We start from the raw sequence: 24,382 nt of genomic DNA on the forward strand, positions 1-24,382 counted from the left end.
GAAGTGCTAGGATTACAGGTGTGAGCCACCAGCCTAGTTTTTCTATTTTTAGTAGAGATGGAGCCTCACTCTTGCTCAGGCTGGTCTCAAACCCCTGAGCTCAAGCAATCCTCCCACCTTGGCCTCCCTGAGTGCCGGGATTACAGGCGTGAGCCACAGCACCTGGCCAGGCAGATCCTTTAGAAGAGCACGTCCACTTTCCTGGGCTGGTTCTCCTGCCTGTGTTCCCATGTCACAAGCATGGTGGTTTTCTGTCCATAGGGAAGTCCCACCTGCGCACGGCCATTGCCCATCACGAGGAGTCTCTGCGCGGGGCCAGCCTGTGCAAGAAGCTGCGCAGCATTGAGGTGCTGCAGGACGTGCTCTCCGCGGCCCACCAGTGCTCCCGGCTCAAGTACGCGCAGCACCAGGCGGACGACGACCTCCTGAGCCTGACCGACGCGCCCAGCATTGTGTGTGAGTGGCCTGCACCATCCTGTCGTGCGGGTGCCTGTCCTGTGCAGTGTGCAGGCTCAGGCGCGCCCTCACTGTGCGCTGGGCACTGAGGGCGGCACAGGGGAAGGGCTGGTGTGTGTTCTCATCCTGGACTTTACATCTCCTGCTTCCCAGCTCCCGGCCTTCTTTACATCCTTCATGGTCGTCGGCCCCTTTGCAACACAATGCCTCTCCTACTCTCCCACCTGACAACAGTCTCCCCTTGGGGTCGGGGCACCCTGCCATCCTCCTCCTGTTCTCCCTGCCCACATCCCTGTTTCCCCATCCTCTTTGCTGACTGTTCTTCCACCCACTCTCCTGGCACCTTCCAGGGATCTGCTGTCCCTGGTTGGCTTGCTCTAGACCCCTTCCCATAGCATCCTATGACCTGCTTTGGGGTCCCAGCTGTCACCTGTCTCCAGGAACTTTACCTTTGGCATGGCACTTCATGGCACATGAAGCCAACTTTACCTTTGGCTTCATAGATTGAAAGGCTAGTGCCTCATTATCCCTGTCCTGGGCTCACCCTTCCTCCTTTTGCCGCCATCTTTCCTAACTACCTCTGTTTCTAGGCACCATCTCGGTGTTGAGCCCTGCCATGGGGTGAGGAACACAGGTGAACTGGACAGTTGTTGCTGCCTAGGGCAGATGGTGCTCACTTCTGCCTGGGAGGGTGGAAGTGGGAGCACCTCCCCAAACAGGTGTCTTTACAGGGAGGAATGGCTGGGCGGCGCCTGTGGCTCAGTGAGCAGGGCGCTGGCCCCATATACCGAAGGTGGCGGGTTCAAACCCAGCCCCTGCCAAACTGCAACCAAAAAAAAAAAAAAAAAACAGGGAGGAATGGCTAAGATCCTTCCAGGAAATAGGGGTGGGAAGAGAAGGTGCCCCAATCGAGGGAACCCCCACCCTGACCACCACTTCTGCCTTTAGTCTCTGGAGTTCTGTCCCAGCTTTTAGGGACCAGCTCCTTGGAGACAGGGCCCTGCTGGGTTTGGAGTCCTGGGCTTGTCTGTACTAATGTTGGCTGATATCTGTGGAGCCTTTTGGCCCTGCCAGGCATGACAGTGAGCACCATGTGTATACAGAATCTCATTCGGCCCTCCTCTAATGCTGTGAGGGAGGTACGGTATCACTCTCACAGTGAGCACCATGTGTATACAGAAGCTCATTCGGCCCTCCTCTAATGCTGTGAGGGAGGTACGGTATCACTCTCACAGTGAGCACCATGTGTATACAGAATCTCATTCGGCCCTCCTCTAATGCTGTGAGGGAGGTACGGTATCACTCTCACAGTGAGCACCATGTGTATACAGAATCTCATTCGGCCCTCCTCTAATGCTGTGAGGGAGGTACGGTATCACTTTGACAGTGAGCACCATGTGTATACAGAATCTCATTCGGCCCTCCTCTAAGGCTGTGAGGGAGGTACGGTATCACTCTGACAGTGAGCATCATGTGTATACAGAATCTCATTCGGCCCTCCTCTAATGCTGTGAGGGAGGTACGGTATCACTCTGACAGTGAGCACCATGTGTATACAGAAGCTCATTCGGCCCTCCTCTAATGCTGTGAGGGAGGTACGGTATCACTCTCACAGTGAGCACCATGTGTATAGAGAAACTCATTCGGCCCTCCTCTAATGCTGTGAGGGAGGTACGGTATCACTCTGACAGTGAGCACCATGTGTATACAGAAGCTCATTCGGCCCTCCTCTAATGCTGTGAGGGAGGTACGGTATCACTCTCACAGTGAGCACCATGTGTATAGAGAAACTCATTCGGCCCTCCTCTAATGCTGTGAGGGAGGTACGGTATCACTCTGACAGTGAGCACCATGTGTATACAGAAGCTCATTCGGCCCTCCTCTAATGCTGTGAGGGAGGTACGGTATCACTCTCACAGTGAGCACCATGTGTATAGAGAAACTCATTCGGCCCTCCTCTAATGCTGTGAGGGAGGTACGGTATCACTCTGACAGTGAGCACCATGTGTATAGAGAAACTCATTCGGCCCTCCTCTAATGCTGTGAGGGAGGTACGGTATCACTCTCACAGTGAGCACCATGTGTATACAGAATCTCATTCGGCCCTCCTCTAATGCTGTGAGGGAGGTACGGTATCACTCTGACATGAGCACCATGTGTATACAGAAGCTCATTCGGCCCTCCTCTAAGGCTGTGAGGGAGGTACGGTATCATTCTCATTTTAGGGATGAAGAGATAAAGGTATAGGGAGGTCAAAGTTCTTGCCCCACGTGACCAACCACGGATGGTGCTCAGGGATTCTCCTTCAGAGACCCTGTAGTCACCTGTGAACTCCATGCTGCTCTGGGGTGGTGGTGGCACTGCTCACGTAGCAGAACTGCAGCTCGCCTGAGCTCTGCACTGTTATAGGAAGCCATAGGGTCATTTTGTGGACAGGGGTGACCTTGGTGGTGCTGGTCATCCTTCCTAGGTATTCTTTTATACCCTTGTTCCTGTATAGTTAGCCAGTTCTGAGGTCCCCTGTCAGAACCTGACTAGCCTCCCAGTAAGCGTAGACCTGAGCTGCCGGGGAGAAGCCATAGTGGACGTGATTTGGCCGACCCGCTTGTCATCGTGAAGTCCCCGTGCCACACATTCATAATGAAAGCAGGAAGCACTGTCACCCCGGGGCTGTCACTGAGAGACAGGGACTTCTGTAACAGCAACACCTGAGTTGTAGATGACTTGTCAGGAGGGTCTAAGAGCGCCAAGGAAGTCTCAGAGCATCTCCACAACTCCTGGAATGGGGGAGGCATCTGATCGTCACTTCTCTGTCCCAGCCCTGGAGAGCGCATGGAAAGTGCCCACGTCGAAGGTGCACGCAGGGCCGGGGGTTGAACGTGCTTCATCTTCATGTACTGCTGTAAAGCAAGGGGAAGGACAAGGGACCAGGGGAGGGTGTTGCTGCCTCCTCTCTTCGGAGGGAGGACTGTAGACTTGAGTTTTCAAGTGTCACTTTCAATTACAGGGACACTTACCCTTTCATTTTTAATCTTTTCTAGCTAAAACTGAGCAAGAGGTTGAAATTATATCGCCTCAGTTCTCCAAGGTGACAGTAACGGACTTCTTCCAGAAGCTGGTACGCTGATGCTTGTTTCGTAATAACCTAAGGGGGCAGCTCTTAAAGTTCACTCGTCTGCTGCTATCTGAATTTATTAGGGTTGCTGTGATAAAATGCCAGCGCTGGGTGGCTTGTAAACAACAGAAACCTATTTCTAGGCCGGGCACAGAGGCTCATGCCTGTAATCCCAGCGCTCTGGGAGGCTGAGGCAGGTGGATTGCTCAGGAGTTTGAGACCAGCCTGAGCAAGACTGAGACCTCCTCTCTAAAAAATAACCAGGTTTTGTGGCAGATGCCTGTAGTCCCAGCTACTCGGGAGGCTGAGGCAAGAGGATCACTTGAAGCCAAGAGTTTGAGGTTGCCATGAGCTATGACACTATAGCGCTCTATTGAGGGCAACAAAGTAAGACTCTGTCTAAAAAAAAAAAAGAAGAATGAAATGTATTTCTCACAGTTCTTGAGGCGCGGAAGCCCATTGTGAAGGCATCAGCAGACTGGTGTGGGGTGCGGGCCTGCTTCCCCTTCGTGAATGACATCTTGTCACAGTAACCTCACATGCTCTTGATCTTAGCCAAAAGGCCAAGAAGCTATCACTGAGCCCTCATATGATAGAAGTGAGCTTCCTGGGCAGCGCCTGTAGCTCAAAGGGGTAGGGCGCCGGCCCCATATGCCGGAGGTGGCGGGTTCAAACCCAGCCCTGGCCAAAAACTGCAAAAAAAAAGAAGTGAGCTTCCTAGGGCTCACTTTATAAAGATAATAATTCCATTCTTAGGGGCTCCACCCAAATGACCTCATCATCTTTCAGAAGGTCCCCATTCTTTAGAGTCCCATTGATGATTAGTTTTTTTTTTCCTTTGGAGATGCAGTTTCACTCTGTCCCCCTGGATAGAGTACTGTGGCATCACAGCATACAGTAACTTCAGTCTCTTGGGCTTAATTGATCCTTTTGCCTCAGCTTCCTACCTGTGCCTGACATGACACCTGGCCAGTTTTTTCTGTTTTCAGTAGTGCTGGGGTCTCTCTCAGCTCAACCAATTCTTCTCCCCAACCTCCCAGAGGGCTAGGACTATAGACATGAGCCCCTGCACCTGGCTGGTCATTAGGTTTTAACATGCAAAGTTTGGGTGGGTGGGGCACAAATATTCCGACCATAGCACATTTAAAACAATTTTTAATTATTTCAGACTTTTTTATATTAGAGACTTTATTTTTAAGGTCATTTAATTAAGATAATGTCTTTTTTTTTTTTTTTTTTTTTTTTTTTTTGTAGAGACAGAGTTTCACTTTATTGCCCTCGGTAGAGTGCCGTGGCGTCACACAGCTCACAGCAACCTCCAACTCCTGGGCTTAGGCGATTCTCCTGCCTCAGCCTCCCGAGTAGCTGGGGCTACAGGCGCCCGCCACAACGCCTGGCTATTTTTTTGTTGCAGTTTGGCCGGGGCTGGGTTTGAACCCGCCACCCTCGGTATATGGGGCCGGTGCCCTGCTCACTGAGCCACAGGCACCGCCCAATTAAGATAATTTCTAAAAGATAATTTTATTGAAAATATATTGGATATGTTATAAATGACAATTAGGGTTCTCATAGCTGAGACAACAGGCAGCGTTTCCTTTAGCTTTTAAATGTTTGATTTGGCCTTCACATCCTATACCTAATGATACTATCTTCCAAAGGGCCCCTTATCTGTGTTCTCGGCCAACAAGAGGTGGACACCTCCTCGAAGCATTCACTTCACTGCAGAAGAAGGGGATCTGGGGTTCACCTTGAGAGGGAACGCCCCCGTCCAGGTCCACTTCCTGGACCCTTACTGCTCTGCCGCGGTAAGCATGCACCTTTCCAGGCCAGGAGCAGAATCTGTCGGCAGCTTCACAGGGAGTCGGGCTGGGAAAATACAAAGAAAGCAGTTCAAACGCTTTTACCTGGGTCATCGAATTTGGGGTTCCCTTATGTCTGAGGCCTGCATTTATGTGAAAGGCCTCGTGGGGGCACATACCCAGTGAGAATAAGATGAAGTTTTACTTTCATGATATCAGCAAACTTCTGCAAATGTCTATTTTGTCAATGAATCTGGGAACCCATTCAGGGATTTAAATGGATGAAACACTGACCTCTGTTTAAACAATACCCTTGTAGCTGGCAGGAGCCAAGGAGGGAGATTACATTGTTTCCATCCAAGGCATGGATTGCAAGTGGCTGAAGGTGAGCGAGGTTATGAAACTGCTGAAGAGCTTTGGCGAGGATGAGATGGAGATGAAGGTTGTGAGCCTCCTGGACTCCACGTCGTCCATGGTGAGCACTGGCCCTGCCCTGGGCAGTACATGGTGGCCCGGACTGGAACCTGAGTTAAGCCCCAGAGGTCCTTTCCAGGCCCTCTGCTTCCCACCTGCATGGCACAGGCGGGAACAACCTAACACCTAAGCTGCTCTGTCAGTACCACGCCCTAACCAGTTGTGCCGCTGGAGCACTCTAAGCTTCTCATCCCTCGGATGTACACGTCTTAGCTGAGAAAGACAATTAGAAAACTTCTTTTAATCCTGCAGATAAAATTAATTGATGTATTTTTCTGATTAAATTCTGTTTGACTGGATATGCTCTATCCCTGTAATCCTAGCACTCTGGGAGGCTGAGGCGGGAGGATTGCTTAAAGAAAGGAGTTTGACACTTGGCACCTGTAGCTCAAGTGGCCAGGGTGCCAGCCACATACACTGGAGCTGGGGGGTTTGAATCCAGCCCAGGCCTGCCAAAAAACACTGACAACTACAACTCCAAAATAACCGGGTGTTGTGGCAGGCGCCTGTAGTCCCAGCTACTTGGGAGGCTGAGGCAAGAGAATGGCTTAAGCCCAAGAGTCTGAGGTTGCTGTGAGCTGTGATGCCATGGCACTGGTACTCTACCGAGGGTAACAACTTGAAACTCTGTGTCAAAAAAAAGAAGTTTGAGGCCAGCTGGAGCAAGAGTGAGAGCCCCCTCCTTTTTTTTTTTTTTTTTTTGAGAAGGAGTCTCACTTTGTTGCTGTGGCGTCATAGCTCACAGCAACCTCCAACTCCTGGGCTTAGGCGATTCTCTTGCCTCAACCTCCCGAGTAGCTGGACTACAGGCGCCTGCCACAACACCCAACTATTTTTTTGTTACAGTTTGGCCGGGGCCAGGTTTGAACCCACCACCCTCCGTATATGGGGCCGGCGCCCTACTCACTGAGCCACAGGCGCCACCCATGAATTTAATTTTCAAGGGGATGTTGTAAGTACCCAACTGTACTTACTTTTATCAGGTATCTTGAAAACGTCTAACACCCTTTCCTTCCGTTTCTGTATGCAGCATAGTAAGTGTGCCACGTACTCGGTGGGAATGCAGAAAACTTACTCCATGATCTGCTTGGCCTTGGAGGACAATGATAAAACTGACAAAACCAAGAGAGTCTCCAAGAAGCTTTCCTTCCTGAGCTGGGGCACCAGCAAGAACAGGCAGAGGTCAGCCAGCACCTTGTGTCTCCCTTCAGTTGGGGTCTCCAGGCCTCAGGTCAAGAAGAAGCTGCCCTCCCCTTTCAGCCTTCTCAACTCTGACAGCTCTCTGTACTAATGTGAGCAAACAAAAATGTTCCATTAATGGTGCTGACGGGGCCTTAGAAACTTGTGCCATAATGGAAAATATCTAAATGTTCTCAATCTCACTTTTTTATGGTATAAAGATGCATTTCATGGGTTTTTGATGAATGAACTTAACAAGTGATACTCCTAAAAGGAAAAGAAAATTTCCTTAGGAGCGTCACTATTGCTGCAAGTTATTTATTTTATAAAGTATTGTAAATAGGGTAGAGTTGAAAATATGGCTATTTTTAATGGTTAGAGTTACAGCTTTTACTCGCTCTCAGAGTTAAATTGGGGTTATGCATACTAGGACTGTTTGTAATGGTTTCCAGATTTAGGTAATAATCATTCCTTAGACTAGAATTCAAATTGACCCCTGAATTAAGGCAGTTCAGAGGACTATAATGGTAGAATTAGTGTCTCTAAAAACTGTTCCAAAGAGCTGCTTCAGAATAAGAATTATTTAACCTGGCCGGGCGTGGTGGCTCATGCCTGTAGTCCCAGCGCTGTGGGAGGCCGAGGCGGGTGGATTGTCTGAGAATCAGAGGTTCAAGACCCATATGAGCAGCAGTCAGCCAGAGTAAGACCCTGTCTCTACCAACAACATCAAAAACAGCCTTCACCACAGGAGAAGGAAGAAAATCAACAAAAAAGGAGTACTTCAAACAAAGATGAACAAGCACACTGAAATTAAAAAAAAAGAATTATTTAACCTATAACAAGATATTACTATTAATATCTGTATGACATCCATATTATTTCTAGATAAAGTCTAGTGCCAAATTTATCTTTACTTATTAAAGAAAAACAACTGTAGGAGCAGCTTTTCCTCTAGTTTTTGTCATTTAAAAGTTGCTAACACAGTGTCCGTGTTAGATGAAGATCCTGTCTACAAGGTAGATAATATGCTGTTTGATACTCAAAACACTTTTCATTTTGTGTAAAGTAGGAGATACATAATCGTATTACTTTTTAAGGGTAAAAAAGGAGTTTTACATTTTGTAAGGAAAAAATGTAAATGATTCAAGTTTAAAGCTCTGTTTGACTTTCTTAAGCGACACTCTTAGCCACTGATTTCTCTTGTTATATATTGGATGATACCGTGACTCTAGTTAAGAGTTCACTGTTGACATAGTATAAGTTATATAGCTAAAAAAATAGCCTTGAAATCTGATTTTGAGAATTAACAATTAAAGTATTGTTTATTGTGCAATATCTTAAGAGAAGCAACCACCTTTGGGAAAGTGTACCCACTGTCCTAGGGCCAAGTTTGTATAAACATTTAAATAAACACATTCACTCACCTGTTTGTTTTTTTTGTCGACTCTTATTTCAGTTCTCTTCTATTTATTTCTACTTTAATGCATAAAATGTTTTTATTGGGTTTTTTGTTTAGAATATGAGTGTAAGTTTATTTTATATTGGAGGAAGGGAAGAGAGTGGGGTGGGAGAGAGCAGGGAGGGAGAGAAGGGAAGATGGGGGCCAGGGTGGGGAGAGAATGGCCTGGCATCCCAAAGGAAGGAAGAAGGCTGGCCTGTCTGGATTTTATTTACTCCTTTTTTTTTTTTTTTTGGAGGCAGAGTCTCATTATGTCGCCCTCGGTAGAATGCCATGGCATCACAGCTCACAGTGACCTCAAACTCTTGGGCTAAAGCGATTCTCTTGCCTCAGCCTCCCAAGCAGCTGGGACTACGGGGACCAACCACAACGCCCGGCTATTTTTATTTTTTGTTGCAGTTGTCATTGTTGTTTGGCAGGCCAGGGGCGGGTTCTAATTAACAATTAAAGTATGCGTGGCTGGCACCCTAACCACTGAGCTACAGGAGCCAAACCCGTTTTGTTTTGATTTTTAAAATTGCCATAACAACATTTCACAAAGCAGGACTCGGCTCTCACCAGCCCCTATATCCTCTCACTGGACACAGGTGCCCCTGACGTTTTCCTGTGTGTCTTCCCAGTGCTGGGCTGTACGTACACAAACACCTTATTTTCCGCCTTGCATATTTATCATTCATCTCTAAATGCCAACTCCAGACTCCAGGCTTTCTGTATTCAGAATATGTGCCCAGTGATTAAAACAAAGTGCGTGGCTACCTGAAAAAGAAAATGGGGGAGGAAGGAAGGAATGAACAAAGGAAAGAAGGAAGGAACTTGCTGTGCTCTGGTTTATTTACAATGGCAGCAGCCCTCAGAGGACAGATAGATCATGGCCAGACTTGGAGAACAGCAGCCCTGACACCAGGAACAAGGTACACACAGTCTCCACTGTATATTACTTTCCTTCATGGTCACATCCCCACTGGAAACTTTTCAGACCTTTTCTCTTTTTTCAGCCTCCCCAGTAGCTGGGATTACAGGTGCCCACCACAACACCTGGCTAGTTTTTCTATTTTTAGTAGAGACGGAGTCATGCTCTTGCTCAGGCTGGTCTTGAACTCCTGAGCGCAAGTGATCCACCTGCTTTGGCCTCCCAGAGCGCAGGGATTACAGGCGTGAGCCACCTTTCTGTGACAGACATAGGTCAAGGCTGCACATTAAAACAGGGCCCTACGAGTGCCTGACAGTCGAGGAAGAGCCCCACGGGCCTTTTCATCTCTGCAGGAGGAGAGCAGTGCCCACTGACTGAGATGTGGACGGGAGGGCAGGAGGACTGGCCGGCTCCGTTCAGGCTTCACCTCATCCTTCACAAGTTGCTGTGAGAAGCCTCTTTTTTCTTGGTTCTTGAAGATCCTGTGGTTTGTGGTCTGGAGATAGACATGGCAGCTGTGAGGCCAGCCGTCACCTGGCCCGCGTGAAGAAGGCGTGGATCTGCTGTGCTGCGGCAGGCCCAACAACCTGCTCCAGTTCTTGGACGGACGCGTTACTCAGCTGCTGGAGGCTCAGAAACTTCTGCAGCAGCAGTGGGGCTTTAACTTTTCCAACCCCTGGGATCTGCTGTACGGTTCGAAGGAGGGATAGCTCAGACAGCTGAGGCCGTTTCTTCCTGAGAAGAGGGTTCTTACTGGGCTCTTTGATTTGCTCTTCAACCTGAACCAGAAATTAAGGGAGAAGCACGTGAGCGCCCTCTGGAGGCCTGGTAATTTTCCTAAAATTTGTTTTGTGGAAGTTTTGTTTTTCCATTTGGTTCCACTTGACGTGTAGGCACAAATGTTTCATGTACCATGGATATGATTTTTCAGACACAAGCAAAAATGTTGAAAGATGAACCATGTGAGCCACACAAAAGAGTAAGAGGTAGACAATTTCTAAAAATTACACTTTTCAGAATGTTTCAGATAAAACCAGTGAAAAACTTATCGCCAAGGAATTCAAACCCTTTCCCGTAGTCCATTAAGAAACATTTCAGTTGTGCAAGATTAAATGGTATTTACACCTAAAGCAGATCTGCTTTATTGGACCCAAGGGAAGCTTGCCCATCAAAGGGGAAATCCAGTCTTAAGATTGTGGTGACTTAATAGCATTAAATCAAGAGAAATTATAAATAGTGGGCCACAGAGGGCTGTGTGCATTTCCAATTTGGTCCTCAAAGCTAGATGCACATCAGAGGAGAGGACTGGAAACAACACAAAAAAATTGATGCACCACCTTTCCGCCATGTTTTGATTTTTAATTGGTCAAAGTAATGGCTCACCTGTCACAGTTATAAAAGTTCCCCAAGAAATTCTAATTTACAACCAAGTTGAAAAATCAGTAAAGACAATGGAGAACTAGATTTTTTTTTCTCATATTGGGAGATTTTTTTTTTTTTTTTTTAGTTTTTTTATTGAGACACAGTCTCACTTTGTCCCCCTTTGTGAGTGTCATGGCATCACAGCTCACAGCAACCTCAAACTCTTGGACTCAAGCAATTCTCTTGGCTCAGCCTCCCCAGTAGCTGCGACTACAGGCGCCCACCACAATGCCTGGCTATTTTTTTTTTTTTTTGGTAGAGACAGAGTCTCACTGTACCGCCCTCTGGTAGAGTGCCGTGGCGTCACAAGGCTCACAGCAACCTCTTAACTCTTGGGCTTACGCGATTCTCTTGCCCCAGCCTCCTGAGCAGCTGGGACTACAGGTGCCCGCCACAACGCCCGGCTATTTTTTGGTTGCAGTTTGGCCGGGGCTGGGTTTGAACCCGCCACCCTCGGCATATGGGGCTGGCGCCCTACTCACTGAGCCACAGGCGCCGCCCAATACCTGGCTATTTTTGTTGTTGTTTATCAGGCCCGGGGTGGCTCCGAACCCACCAGCCCCAGTGCACGTGGCTGGCACCCTAATTTGAGCTACGGGTGCCCTGCCAGGGAAGATTTTTATTAACTTGACATTTTTTCCCCAATAATAACAAACAGGCAAATTGCAAGTGACTTTTTTTTTTTTTTTTTTTTTGAGACAGAGTCTCACTTTTATCACCCTTGGTAGAGTGCCATAGCGTCACAGCTCACAACAACCTCCAACTCCTGGATTTAGAAGATTCTCTTGCCTCAGCCTCCTGAGTAGCTGGGACTACAAGCGCCTGCCACAATGCCTGGGTATTTTTTTGTTGTTGCAGTTTGGCTGGGGCCAGGTTCGAACCTGCCAACTTTGGTACACCAGGCTAGCACCCTACCCACCGAGCCACAGGCACTACCCTGCAAGTGACATTCCATAGAAGCAAAAATGACTGGCTACAACAAAAGAAACTAGATACCTGCACTGCATGTTGTTTGTACAAACAGGCCACTTTGAATAGCATAATTAAATGCAGACTGAATGCCTTTTTTTTTTTTTTTAATTATTTATTTATTTATTTGTTGTTGCAGTTTGGTCAGGGCTGGGTTCGAACCTGCCACCCTCAGTATATGGGGCTGGCGTCCTATTCACTGAGCCACAGGCGCTGCCCCGACTAAATGCTTTTATAAGTGTGTGTGCTTAGTGGTTACAATTGCCACACATTAAAAGCAACAGGAGTGGTAACACAGAATGCAGTATTCTTAACTATAAGCACATGTAACACCTTCAGCCATCCGCTGGGTTTTCAGATCATATTGACAACTGAAATTTACATCCACATGGGCTTGGTTGGTTAAGGTCACTATCTTAGAGCACTTTACAGTCATCTGAGCAACCTCACCCAACCCATCACAAGCAAGAATTTTAAGATCACTGTCTGCTATGAAAGCCTTAGTATCATCAACTCACATGCCCTGTAAACATACCACAACAGGTATTTTAACTTCCAAATCTTTTTTTTTTTTTTGAGACAGAGCCTCAAGCTGTCACCCTGGGTAGAGTGCCGTGGCATCACAGCTCATAGCAACCTCCAACTCCTGGGCTCAAGCAATTCTCCTGCCTCCGCCTCCCAAGTAGCTGGGACCACAGGCACCCGCCACAACACCCAGCTATTCTGTTTTGGTTGCAGCTGTCATTTTTGTTTGGCAGGTCCGGGCTGGATTGGAACCTGCCAGCTCAGGTGTATGTGGCTGGCGCCTTAGCCACTTGAGCCACAGGTGCCGAGCCTGACTTCCAAATCTTTTACTGCCATAACTAGACCCTGGACAATAATGTCACATTGCATGATTCGTCTAAAAAGGTTGACCAGAATAACCAGTACCTTTTTATCTACAGTTATAAATAAAAAGCTTCTGTTACAGGGTGGACTATGGCACCACCACCATCAAGGAAGTTGGCTGGAGTCCCTCCATGAACCAGACCAGCAACATTTACTAGACAGCCTATATTTTCTTTCTTTCTTTTTTGATACAGAGAGTCACTCTGTTGCCTTGGGTAGAGTGCCATGGCATCACGATAGCTCAAAGCAAGCTCAAACTGTTGGGCTCAAGCAATCCTCTTGCCTTACAGGTGATTGGGAAACAGTTGTTTGCTTAAACTTTGCTTTTAGTACAGATGGGGTCCCGGTCTTCCTCAGCTGGTCTCAAACTCCTGAGTTCAGGCAATCTACCGACCTAGGCCTTCTCAAGTGCTGGGATTACAGGTGTGAGCCACCATGCCCAGCCTATCCCTTTCATTTTCCTATGTCCGTAGATCAAAGATTTTCTTTTGGCAACAGACTGAATTAGAATCAAAACTGATCTGTGCATCCATACACAGCATAGCTCCATCTGAATCTTCTACTATCAGATTTATTTCTATCATGGTTGCATCACACTTCAGAAAAAGGCTGGAAGGCCAGACCATGTTTTATGCCACAGACTCCAGAAAAGTAGGTGGAAATCCCATCTTCTGTACAAGCTGGAGAACCCGTCCCTTCTTGATAATAGGTTCTTTAACGGGTCGACATCTTCAATGATGACACCACCTTGAGAACTTCCTATCAGTGCAGGACCTGGAAATGAACTTTCCATCATTATTGCAAAGTAGCGTTACCTCCTGGGATATCTTCACTCACAGACCAATACTTGATTGCATATTCTGCCTCTTTCTCCTGTTTGCGTGGCAAATAACCGTTTCCCAGTCATCTGTGAGGAAACAGCTTTTGCTTCTTCTGGAGAGAAAACTATCTTCACTCCCCCTGTGAAGCCATTTTCAAACGTTCCTATTCCTCTACCACTAGTTAAAACCTGTGCCTTCATCACAACATCTTTTGAATCTAATTTTTGGCAATTACATAAGCTTAATCTGGTGCCACATATCCTCTGGGAATAGAGATGCCAGCTTCTTGCAACAATCCCATGCTCATGTGGTGAGAGAGTCCTTTGCTGTTGTTGCTGTACTTGGAGTCCATGATTTTTTTTTTGCAGTTTCTGGCCAGGGCTGGGTTTGAACCCACCACCTCCGGCATATGGGGCCAGCGCCCTACTCCTTTGAGACACAGGAACTTCCCAGCACTTGCTATGTGACCTAGTCCAAGTTAGTTGTTCTCTTTCCCATGGTACTTTCATCAACGATGCAGGTATTAATGATCCCCTCACCTTACGCCAGGCTTGGTGGCTCATGCTTGTAATCCCAGCTCTCTGGAAGGCTGAGGCCAGTGGATTGCTGGAACTCAGGAGTTCGCGACTAGCCTGAGCAACAGTAAGACCTCATTCTCTACTAAAAATGGAAAAAGTAGCCCAGCACTGTGGTCCTGCTACTCAGGAGGCTGAGGCAAGAGGACTGTTTAAGCCCAAGAGTTTGAGGTTGCTGTGAGCTGTGATGATGCTGGGGCAACAAAGTCAGCCTCTGTCTCAAAATAAACATTATAAACTTGCACATACAAGTCCTGATGACATGTGGAGATGAGGTTAATAGCTGCTAGTTGACATTTAAATCAGCAAAAGTGCAGAGTAAGGGATGATCACAGTCTAAGAGTCTCACATTGGGTCTCCAACTTGTTCACTTTGTGATACACTTGCCTGGAGTGGATGCCAAGCTCAGCTGGCACAGAAGCAGCTTCTGAACTTCAATTCCTCCAAAAGGTTTTTATAAACCAACACAGGGAATGACACATTGGACTGATGAGTTGCAACTATAGTTTGGATCTTTTTTTTTTTTTTTTTTTTTTTTTTTTTTTTTTTGGTTGCAGTTCAGCCGGAGCCGGGTTTTGAACCCGCCACCCTCGGTATATGGGGCCGGCGCCCTACCCACTGAGCCACAGGCGCCACCCCAGGATCTTTTTTTTTTTTTTTTTTTGTGGTTTTTGGCGGGGGTTGGGTTTGAACCCACCACCTCCGGCATATGGGACGGCATATGGGACCGGCGCCCTACTCCTTGAGCCACAGGCGCCGCCCGAGTTGCAACTATAGTAAAGCAGCTGAGAGTCTGTGTGAGGTGACTCAGATCTGTTGTGAAGGGTTAGGAATCCATACTTACTAACTGGACAATGAGGCAGGATGCTTCCACCTGGCTGGACACTGGAAGCAACACCATCCCGAGGTCCAGCACAGTGAACTTCTGTAAGGCTGGGAAATACTGTTCACTCATTCGGGTTTTTTCAACTACTACAATCCCTTGGAGATTACTGGACTTAAAAGAAATAAAGACAGTAAACCATTTTGTGACAAAATTCCTTTCAAGGTTAAGAAAGCGATCACTTTGTGCTTGGAAAGGCAGATGGTTTTATACAGGGTGGCCATATGTTAAATTCCACATGAACTTTACTGCCATCCTGTATACATTATTTCAAGAGATGGAGGGAAAGGGTGGGGGAAAACAAGTCATTGTTCAATTTCAGTTTCTTTAACCGAGTACTTACATTTCTAACCCGAACAAGCCTCTTTCTATACCCATTTCCTGCCACCAAATCAGCCTCGGTGACATAAAGAATGCAGGATCTGTTTGACAGGTAAAAATCTGGTATCAGGCCATCCTCAAAAATGAGCTTAATTCTCCCTTAAGATACAGACAAGAACATGGGTTGAGTTTTGGTAGAAATGGCAGCAAGAGGCAAACCAATTAAAAACAAAATGGGAGGGGGTAGGAAACGGTCCACTGACCTTGCATCTCCCCCGCCAGCTGCGACCCGCGCCATTTGTCATTGGCCACGATGTGCCCAAAAGGCACGTGCACGGGGCCTGTGCCATCAGGGGGGCTCTCTTCCATCCGTGGTCTCGACCTAAGGAGGGAAATACAGGACGGCAGCTGGGCAGGCTGGCCTGCACACGGCACCACCTTGCACTCAAGCCTGGGGCCTCTTGGCAAGATCCCGTCTGCAGTGTTCTCGTAAAGACTGAATTATTTTGCCGAAGCCTAAGAACCCGGCGATTCCTGTCCTGGTGGCCACGTCCTTCACTTTCTTCACGTACTTGGCCCCTGACACCCCACTCCTCAGTCCAGTCCAGGGCGGGGACCAAGCCAGCAAGTCTCCTCCGTACGCCCCCGGGGCGACTTGGGACTTCCAGTCTCCGGAGCTCACTCAGTCCTTCATCCAGCCCGCCCTCTGGCTCCCACAGCGGCGGATAGGCTGTGGCGTAAGAGATGGACGCCTGATCTGGCCAATGAGAGAACAGAGAGCGCACACCGTTCCCGCATTGGCGGGGATTTGAACAGAACCCGCCGGTTGCCAACACGACGATTGCGGAATAACCTTAGCGCTGATTGGTCGAGGGCAAAATCGAGCCAATGGCAGACGTGGTTGTTGCAAAGTCCTCTAGAAAGAAAAAGCGTCTGGGGTTAGGCCCTAGGGGTCCGGAAAGCCTTTAGGCGGCGGCCTTGGCTGTGATGAAATCTGCTGGTAATTCCAGGACCTGGGTCCACCAGTCCCCCGCCTCAGGGATACTGTTGGGATTTCGCAGAGGTCGCAAGAACCAGTTCGTAAGTAGATCCTTGCCTGCCGTGCGCTTCGGGGCTGAGAGCTGAAGGTGAGAGGCTGAAGCGGGGCTGGAATTTGGCCGGAGACTGGGGCCAGGCAGCGACCCCGGAGAAAGTGGTTTTCAGTTGAGCCCTGGTGTTCGTGTTCTAAAGACTCTTCTGTCCCGGGCTCGGCCACAGGTGGGCAGGAATCAGCCTGTGTCCCCTGCAGCAGTGTCGGGAGTCCACCGCGGGCTGTCCCCATGGCGGTCATGCCTGAGTCCCCCCTCCGTCCCCTGCCACGTAGGCCGGATCAGCAAGTCCCTTCTGTCCCACCCACCAAATACATCAGGAGGCCGTTTCCACCTCCATCCACACCCCGCCCTCCAACATCTGCCCGCAGCGCCTCTGGTTTCTGTTCCCTCTCGCACTGCCTTAAGGTCCGTTCTCCACACAGCAGGCAAAAGGATTGTTATATTTTTTATTTCAGATTAATGTGAGGGTACAAACTAGGTTACAATGTTTGCATTTGTTAGGCAAAGTGTCCCGCACCCAAGAGGTGTACCATAGACTGTTAGGTTGTCCCCATTAAGTGGGAGCAGACCAATCTCTCTCATTCCCCCTCCCCCCCACTTGAATTGAGTTGAATCTAATTGAATTTTTTCTCTTGTGTGGGCATGTATTAGATCGCTCACTTCCTTCATATTAGTATTAGCTACATTGGATCCTTGCTTTTCCACTCTTGTGATACTTTAGTAAAGACAATGTGTTTCAACTCCATCCAGGTTAATACAAAAGATGTAAAATCTCTTATCTGTTTTTATGGCTGAATAGCATCAGAGGGATTATTTTAAAACTCAAATCTGATCGTGCCTCTGCCCTTGTGAGAACCCAAAGTCCCCCCCTCCCCCACTACTACCAAATACACCTTCCCCAGCCACAGCCTTCATTCAGTCTTTCAACTTTTCTATTCCTTCTTCCTGGAATGCTTCTCTCTGAATCTTCACATACAGCCCCTCTGTCACTGTGTGTTTATGCTCCTGTCTCATCCTCTGACCATCCCTCCTGTCTTTCTTGCTCACTTCCTCTAGCATCCTAACTCCAATAACCTCTGGATATCGCCCATCTCCCCTCTACAATCTATTGATCTTACCAACTTTTGTTGTTCAGACAGAGTCTCACTGTGTCTTGCTCAGGCTGGTCTTGAATTCCTGACCTCAAACAATCCACCTGCCTTGGCCTCCCAGAGTGCTAGGATTACAAGTGTGGGCTCCAATGCCCAGCCACTCCCACCAACTTTTAACTGACTGTCTCATCCCTGATATCCTCACTGCCTTCTTTTCCATCTCAAAGTTTGCTGTCCATCATTATAATCTTCCTGCCTACACCCTGAACTCCCTTGATCATGTCTTCCTTTTTGTTTTGTAGAAACAAAGTCTCACTTTATCACCCTCGGTAGAGTGCCGTGGGGTCACACAGCTCACAGCAACCTCCATCTCCTGGGCTTAGGCAATTCTCTTGCCTCAGCCTCCCGAGTAGCTAGGACCACAGACGCCCACCACAGTGCTTGGCTATTTTTTTGTTGCCGTTCTGCCGGGGCAGGGTTTGAACCTGCCACCCTCGGTATATGGGGCATCCCACTGAGCCACAGGTGCTGCCGATCTTGTCTTCCTTTTCTACAGTTGCCCAGAAAAACCCCAAACCTAATTACATGCAATTCTCCACAAAACTTTCTGCTTTAAGTGCAGAAAAAGCACTGGGATAAGGGCACCCCTGAACTCTCAAAGTGAGACCAGAGAGCTTGTCTGAGTTGGGTTTGTGTTCTCAGCCTGTGACCTGCTGACAGGGAGGTGTTAAGAAGAGAGGAAGATTACAGCTGGGTGCGGTGCCTCATCCTAGCACTCTGGGAGGCCAAGGCGGGTGGATTGCCTGAGCTCACAGGTTCAAGACCAGCCTGAACCAGAGCCAGACCTCGTCTCTAAAAATAGCTGGGCATTGTGGTGGGCACCTGTAGTCCCAGCTACTTGGGAGTCTAAGGCAAGAGAATCGCTTGAGTCAAAGAGTTTGAGGTTGCTGTGAGCTGTGACACCAGGCCACAGAGGGGGACAAAGTGAGACTCTGTCTAAAAAAAAAAAAAAAAGAAGATATAATTGAAACACATTTTTGCATGGTAATTTTGCCAACTCTAGTCAGCATATTTATTTATCCCTCCCACACACAAATCAGCATGTTTATTGCATTTTTATTCAAGGCAGTAAACACTGTTGAGTTCCTAATGTGTGTGGATACCCTCACCTGATTGATAGCCTTGGGCCGAATTACCTAGAGCAATGATTTTTCAACCCCTGTGCTAGGAGAGGATCTTAGGTGTGCCATTAGCATTTTTAGAGATCATTAATTATTTTCCAAAGCAGTTCAAAGCACAGTAAATATATTCTGGTTTTTAATCTTTTTTTTAATTAACATAATTTAAATGTGTCACAGAAGTATAATTATAGGTTCAAGTGTGCCGTGAGATAGAGAATGTTGAGAAACACTGGTCTGGAGGATAACTAAGTCCACAAATAATTGGCACAAAATGGAAAAACAAGAACTACTGTAGACATGTGTACTGGGGAAGGCAGCGGAGCTAGTCCTGAAAGAAAGAATTCCTGGTGGAAAAGACCTCATACCAAGGCCTGAAGAAGAATGGATTACTTGCTGTTTGGGAAATGGAGGGCAAGTCTGAGTGTTAAAGCCCAGAGGATATGTGCAGGATGAAGAGGGTCAGCAGGAAGTGAATTTGGGTCCACTGGCAAGAACCAACTTACAGCAGCTTTTCATGCATACTGGACTATTTACCGGTCGTCAGGAGAGTGGGGCTTCCCATAAGGGAAGGTTTCTGTGCTGGGTAGAGATAGGATCATCCAATGATTTAGAGTCTGGAGGTGAGAGGACCAGAATTACATGGTGATGTAAGTAACTACTGTTTAGGGTACCATGGGGATTCACTGTTTCAAAAACAAAAACAAAGCTTATTGAGGCCTTTTTGGAGAACCTACTGGATTCAAAGGCTAAAAGGGCCGTTTTTTTTTGTTTGTTTGTTTGTTTTGAGACAGAGTCTCGCTTTGTCACCCTCGGTAGGGTGCTGTGGTGTCACAGCTCACAGCAACCTCCAACTCTTGGGCTTAAGCAATTCTCTTGCCTCAGCCTCCCTAGCTGGGACTACAGGTTCCCGCCACAATGCCTGGCTATTTTTGTTGTTGTTATAGTTGTCATTGTTGTTTGGCAGGCCTGGGCTGGGTTCCGAACCCGCCAGCCCCGGTGTATGTAGCTGGCACCCTAGCAGCTGAGCTACAAGCTCCATGCCCACAAAGGGTCCTTTCTTGCCAGGGGGTGGGGGGTTGGGGGAAGACACATATGTAAACTGTCAAATTGCTGGACAAGTGGGGGAGGGTAGGCGCTACACGCAGGGGTAATAAGAGAGTGGAGGGATTGGGCAGAGCAGGAACATCTGCTCCCGTGGGTGGCTGTGCATGTGAAACGGGGCGGGGGGGGGCTTCTGGGGAGGTTGTTGGAAGATCTGGCATCCCTTACTCCCCGGCTGTGCCTCCCTTCCCCTCATCGTACTTTGTGCTGAACACTGCCTGATTAGTCTTTACGGGGGGCCCGTGTGTGGGTGCTCCTCACTAGGCCACAGATCCCCTGAGTCTGGTGGGAAAGCTCTTCCATGCAGTGATCCCATTCTCCCCCCAGCCTGTCTTCTCACCTGCCCCGCACAGGAGCCTCTGCTTTCCAGCAGACCAGAGCACTGTCTGTTAATCCAGAGCGCCGCCACCAGCGTCTCCCCATCCCTTTGTGCACCCTGTGCTCCCTTCCTGCAGTGCTTTTCTTTCTTTTCTTCTTTTTAGAATATAAAAGTGTAAGTTTATTTTGTATTAGAGAAAGGGAAAAGGGTGAGGGGAAGCGATGAGAAAGAAAGAGGGAGCAGAGAGCAGGGAGTGAGAGAGGGGAAGATGGCGGGGAGAGAAGGGCTGGCGTGCCAAGGACAGAGAGGAAGGAGAAGAGTGCCGGCCTGGAAAGCTGTTCCATGACGCTTGCAAATGTGGGAGCAGAGCCGTCTTTGAAAACCCAGTCCAGATGCCTCTGTGATTTTCTCTATGGTGAACATTTGAGGTCCCCCTGCTGGCCCCAGACTGGAGGGAGCCCTTCCCTCCCGGGGCCACCTCGGCACTTTGTTTTTCCCTTTCCTTCAGCTCTTCTGAGCTCTGTAATGACTATTTGGGTGTTTTTCCGCTGTACGCTGCCTCCGAGGATGAGAACAACGTGTCTTCATTGCTCTCATGGTGTTTTGCCTCTAGCAGGTGTGAATGAATGGCCAGTACCCAGAAAATGGAGACTGGGGCAGACTCAGAAACTTCCGTGAGGCTCCCACCTACCCAAAGCAGGGTTCTCTACTTTCATGGCATGTGGGAGCTAGTTTTTGTTACCCTGTATCTTTGAGATAAGCCACCTGGAATCTTTACTAAGCCCCTTCCAGGTGTGAGGCAGAGTGCTCAGAGGTAAGAGTTCTGGGGTTGATACAGATAAAAAAAGTCACCTGCTTCTCTGACAGTTGCCCGGCTTTGTTGGGGAAAGCTTGTGAAGCCTCAGTGGGGCAGTGCTGTGGGACAGTGGAGGGGCTGCAGGGTGACTCCAGGACAGTCAGGAAAGCTGCCCTGAGGAGGGAAGCACAGAGGGCCCCTCAGTGGGCAGTTGTGACAGTGGGACCCAGGTGGGTGGGCTCATCTGGCCAAGGGGGGGGTCTGGGTTGGCAGGGGAGAAATGGGGCTTCTAGTGGGGCTGGATCCTGGGGTGGCCAGAGCAGCTGTCCCCTCTCAGCCCTCGGGGTGGTGGTGATGATAAGACCCAGGGGATTCCCCTTCAACTCAGTGACCTGTGTTGGTTTCATTTGTGCAGAAACACATCATCCATGGCTTTCTCCCTGCGGCCAGCATTGCTCCGAAGCCAGCTGTGCCCCGCACACCTCCACCCCGCAGCCCCAACCCGTCTCCGGAGAGGCCACGGTGAGTCGCAGATGAGTAGGCCCTGAGGTTACCCTGTGCTCAGCCTCCAAGCACTGTTTGTCAAACTGTAGAAACTGGCCAGAAAGTCAGCAGTAGGACCCCAGTCGCGACCTTTGAAAATTTTACCATGGTTCCATAATGAGGCGCTGAATGTGGTTTCTCTGAAGGATAATGCATTTGCTTGGGTTCTGGCCCTTCCGAGGCATATGAAGGGCTCACATTTTGTGACTGAATTCAATTAGTATTTTTCAGAATATAAAGCATTAAAGCCCAGGTGTCTAGGCTAATAGTGCTTTACAGGGAATTTTGAACTGTGCACATTACTTTTCTTATTAACCACAATTCTGCCTGTTGAGTAACTGCTTTATGGAAAGAAAGGGGAAGGATGACCACTGTCAGGGCCTGGGATTCCCCTCCTTCTTGTATTTCCAGGTGTACTTGAAAGCCCTGCCTGTGCCTTCCAAGGTTTTAGTAGAGAGGAATTTTAGCTTCCTTTTAATCCGTAAGACACACTGACTTGATGTGACAGTGAACATGCTCACCTCCTTCAGGGCGGGGCCTCCGCATAGTGCCCTCTGCTGGTGGTGTGGTGTGTGGCTCTTCATAAAAACACTAATATTTTAGTGTTTGTTTTTCCTTTCAGGACAATCTTGATAACAGGGATAGGCGCTTATTGTCCAGGTACAGTGGCTCACACCTGTAATGCTAGCACGGAGGGAGGCCCTGGTGGGAGGATTGCAGGAAGCCAGGAGTTCAAGACCAGCCTAGGCAACATAGTGAGACCCTATGTCTTAAAAAAAAAAAAAAGATAGCCATTTTTATTCATGTTTCCTTTGTGCCAGGTACTCTGGTAAATGCTTGGGCGGCACCTGTGGCTCAGTCGGTAGGGTGCCGGCCCATATACCGAGGGTGGTGGGTTCAAACCCGGCCCCGGCCAAACTGCAACAAAAAAATAGCTGGGCGTTGTGGCGGGCGCCTGTAGTCCCAGCTGCTTGGGAGGCTGAGGCAAGAGAATCGCTTAAGCCCAGGAGTTGGAGGTTGCTGTGATGCCATGGCACTCTACCTAGGGCCATAAAGTGAAACTCGGTCTCTACAAAAAAAAAAAAAAAAAAGAAGCATTGTTTGATTTTGTCCTCCCAAAGACCCTGTGAGAGAAGTCCTGTGTCATCTCTGTTTTGGGTATGTGAGGCCCGAGTTTTAATAACTAGGGTGGGATCACTGTGGTGAAAATGTGGTCCCCTCTAGCCCTGAAGAGTTTGTGCGAGCCACTCCTACGCTCTGTCACTGGGACTTAAATGTTTGTGCAGCCCCACTAGGATCTAGTGGGTTACCTTACTTTCCATTACAAACAGAAAAATAACCTAAAATGTGTTATTTCATGGCAGGCAAACTGTAGAATTCTTAGACAATCTGTACCTATTGTCTCTTGTCTCCAAAAAATACCTTTCTGGATTTTAATCTTTAATCAACTTTGGCAAATTTATTACATTTCTAGACTTTTTTTTTACCGTTGAAGTATAATGTTCCAGCTGGGCGTGGTAGCTCATGCCTGTAGTCCCAGCTACTTGGGAGGCTGAGACAAGAGGATCACTTGAGCCCAAGAGCTTGAGGTTGCTGTGAGCTATGACGGCACAGCACTCTACTGAGGGTAAGAAAGTGAGACTCTGTCTCAAAAACAAAAATAAAATAAAATAAATACCTTTTAATATCTTTGATATCTCCTTTTTTCTCCATTTCGATCTTTCATTTTAACAAGAAAACTGCTAGAGGCTAGACAGCATGGCTCACACCTATAGTCCCAGCACTCTGGGAGGCCAGGGTGGGTGGATTGCTTGAGCTCAGGAGTTTGAGACCACCCTGAGCAAGACCCTGTCTCTACTAAAAATAGAATTATCTAGGTGTTATGGCACACACCCAGCTACTCAGGAGGCTGAGGCAGGAGGATTGCTTGCACCTGGGAGTTTGAGGTTGTTGTGAGCTAGGCCGACACTACTGCACTCTAGTCTGGGGTACAGCCTACTTGAATATAGGATTCTGGGTTTGCCTGCCTGGACTACAGATTTGGTTCCATCCCTTATAAACTAGGAAATCTTTACGAGTTCTCTAATTTCTATGAAAAGTGGGACGACACTAATCCTTGGTCATATAGTTAATGTATCAAATGAATGTCCCTAACAGCACATGATGGACTGTAGGTGTGGGGTCAGTAGACACTCAGTGAACATTGCACTGGAGGTAAATCTTGATCATTAGTAGATACTTAGTGAGCATTGTGGATTGGAGGTCAGCCTTGATCATCAGTAGATACTGAGTGAACACTGGGACTGGAGGTCAACCTTGATCATCAGTAGATACTGAGAGAACACTGAGGACTGGAGGTCAACCTTGATCATCAGTAGATACTCAGTGAACACTGTGGGCTGGAGGTCAACCTTGATCATCAGTAGATACTCAGTGAACACTGTGGGCTGGAGGTCAACCTTGATCATCAGTAGATACTCAGTGAACACTGTGGGTTGGAGGTCAACCTTGATCATCAGTAAATACTCAGTGAACACTGGGGACTGGAGGTTAACCTTGATCATCAGTAGATACTCAGTGAACACTGGGGACTGGAGGTCAGTCTTGATCATCAGTAGATACTGAGTGAACACTGGGGACTGGAGGTCAACCTTGATCATCAGTAGATACTGAGTGAACACTGGGGACTGGAGGTCAGCCTTGATCATCAGTAGATACTGAGTGAACACTGGGGACTGGAGGTCAACCTTGATCATCAGTAGATACTGAGTGAACACTGGGGACAGGAGTTCAGCCTTGATCATCAGTAGATACTCAGTGAACACTGGGGACTGGAGGCCAACCTTGATCATCAGTAGATACTCAGTGAACACTGAGGACTGGAGGTCAGCCTTGATCATCAGTAGATACTCAGTGAACACTGGGACTGGAGGTCAACCTTGATCATCAGTAGATACTGAGTGAACACTGGGGACTGGAGGTCAACCTT

At 48.2% G+C, this 24,382-nt stretch overlaps 3 protein-coding genes and 1 pseudogene across 4 annotated transcripts in view; 2 read left to right on the forward strand and 2 right to left on the reverse strand.

Moving 5' to 3' along the window:
- Positions 1-8,466, forward strand: part of RHPN2 (rhophilin Rho GTPase binding protein 2) — a 62,449-nt gene extending 53,983 nt beyond the window's left edge. Inside the window, exons 11-15 of the mRNA XM_053604617.1 lie at positions 262-456; positions 3,498-3,574; positions 5,230-5,376; positions 5,690-5,845; positions 6,875-8,466. Of these exons, the coding sequence (XP_053460592.1) occupies positions 262-456; positions 3,498-3,574; positions 5,230-5,376; positions 5,690-5,845; positions 6,875-7,135 (836 nt within the window). The 3' untranslated portion in view covers positions 7,136-8,466. The remainder of the gene's footprint in view (positions 1-261; positions 457-3,497; positions 3,575-5,229; positions 5,377-5,689; positions 5,846-6,874) is intronic.
- Positions 8,467-8,681: 215 nt separating this feature from the next.
- On the reverse strand, positions 8,682-15,937 carry FAAP24 (FA core complex associated protein 24). Of its 2 annotated transcripts, XM_053604621.1 has the most exons (5): positions 15,844-15,937; positions 15,535-15,653; positions 15,294-15,430; positions 14,912-15,064; positions 8,682-10,171 (listed from the first exon to the last, which is right to left on the reverse strand). In XM_053604621.1, exons 2-5 carry the CDS (start codon positions 15,638-15,640, stop codon positions 9,923-9,925), a joined length of 645 nt encoding a protein of 214 aa, XP_053460596.1. In that variant the 5' UTR covers positions 15,641-15,653; positions 15,844-15,937; the 3' UTR covers positions 8,682-9,922. The 2 variants fall into 2 exon arrangements, with proteins under 2 accessions (XP_053460596.1, XP_053460597.1); XM_053604622.1 differs by lacking the exons at positions 15,535-15,653; positions 15,844-15,937 and having other exon boundaries at positions 14,912-15,059.
- Positions 10,178-14,551, reverse strand: LOC128595741 (succinate--CoA ligase [ADP-forming] subunit beta, mitochondrial-like; annotated as a pseudogene).
- Positions 15,938-16,152: 215 nt separating the features above from the next.
- Positions 16,153-24,382, forward strand: part of CEP89 (centrosomal protein 89) — a 67,232-nt gene continuing 59,002 nt past the window's right edge. Inside the window, exons 1-2 of the mRNA XM_053604616.1 lie at positions 16,153-16,351; positions 21,266-21,372. Coding sequence (XP_053460591.1) covers positions 16,259-16,351; positions 21,266-21,372 — 200 coding nt within the window. The 5' untranslated portion in view covers positions 16,153-16,258. The remainder of the gene's footprint in view (positions 16,352-21,265; positions 21,373-24,382) is intronic.

This window comes from Nycticebus coucang, chromosome 10 (assembly GCF_027406575.1).
Source record: "Nycticebus coucang isolate mNycCou1 chromosome 10, mNycCou1.pri, whole genome shotgun sequence".
NCBI classification, from domain to species: Eukaryota; Metazoa; Chordata; class Mammalia; order Primates; family Lorisidae; genus Nycticebus; species Nycticebus coucang.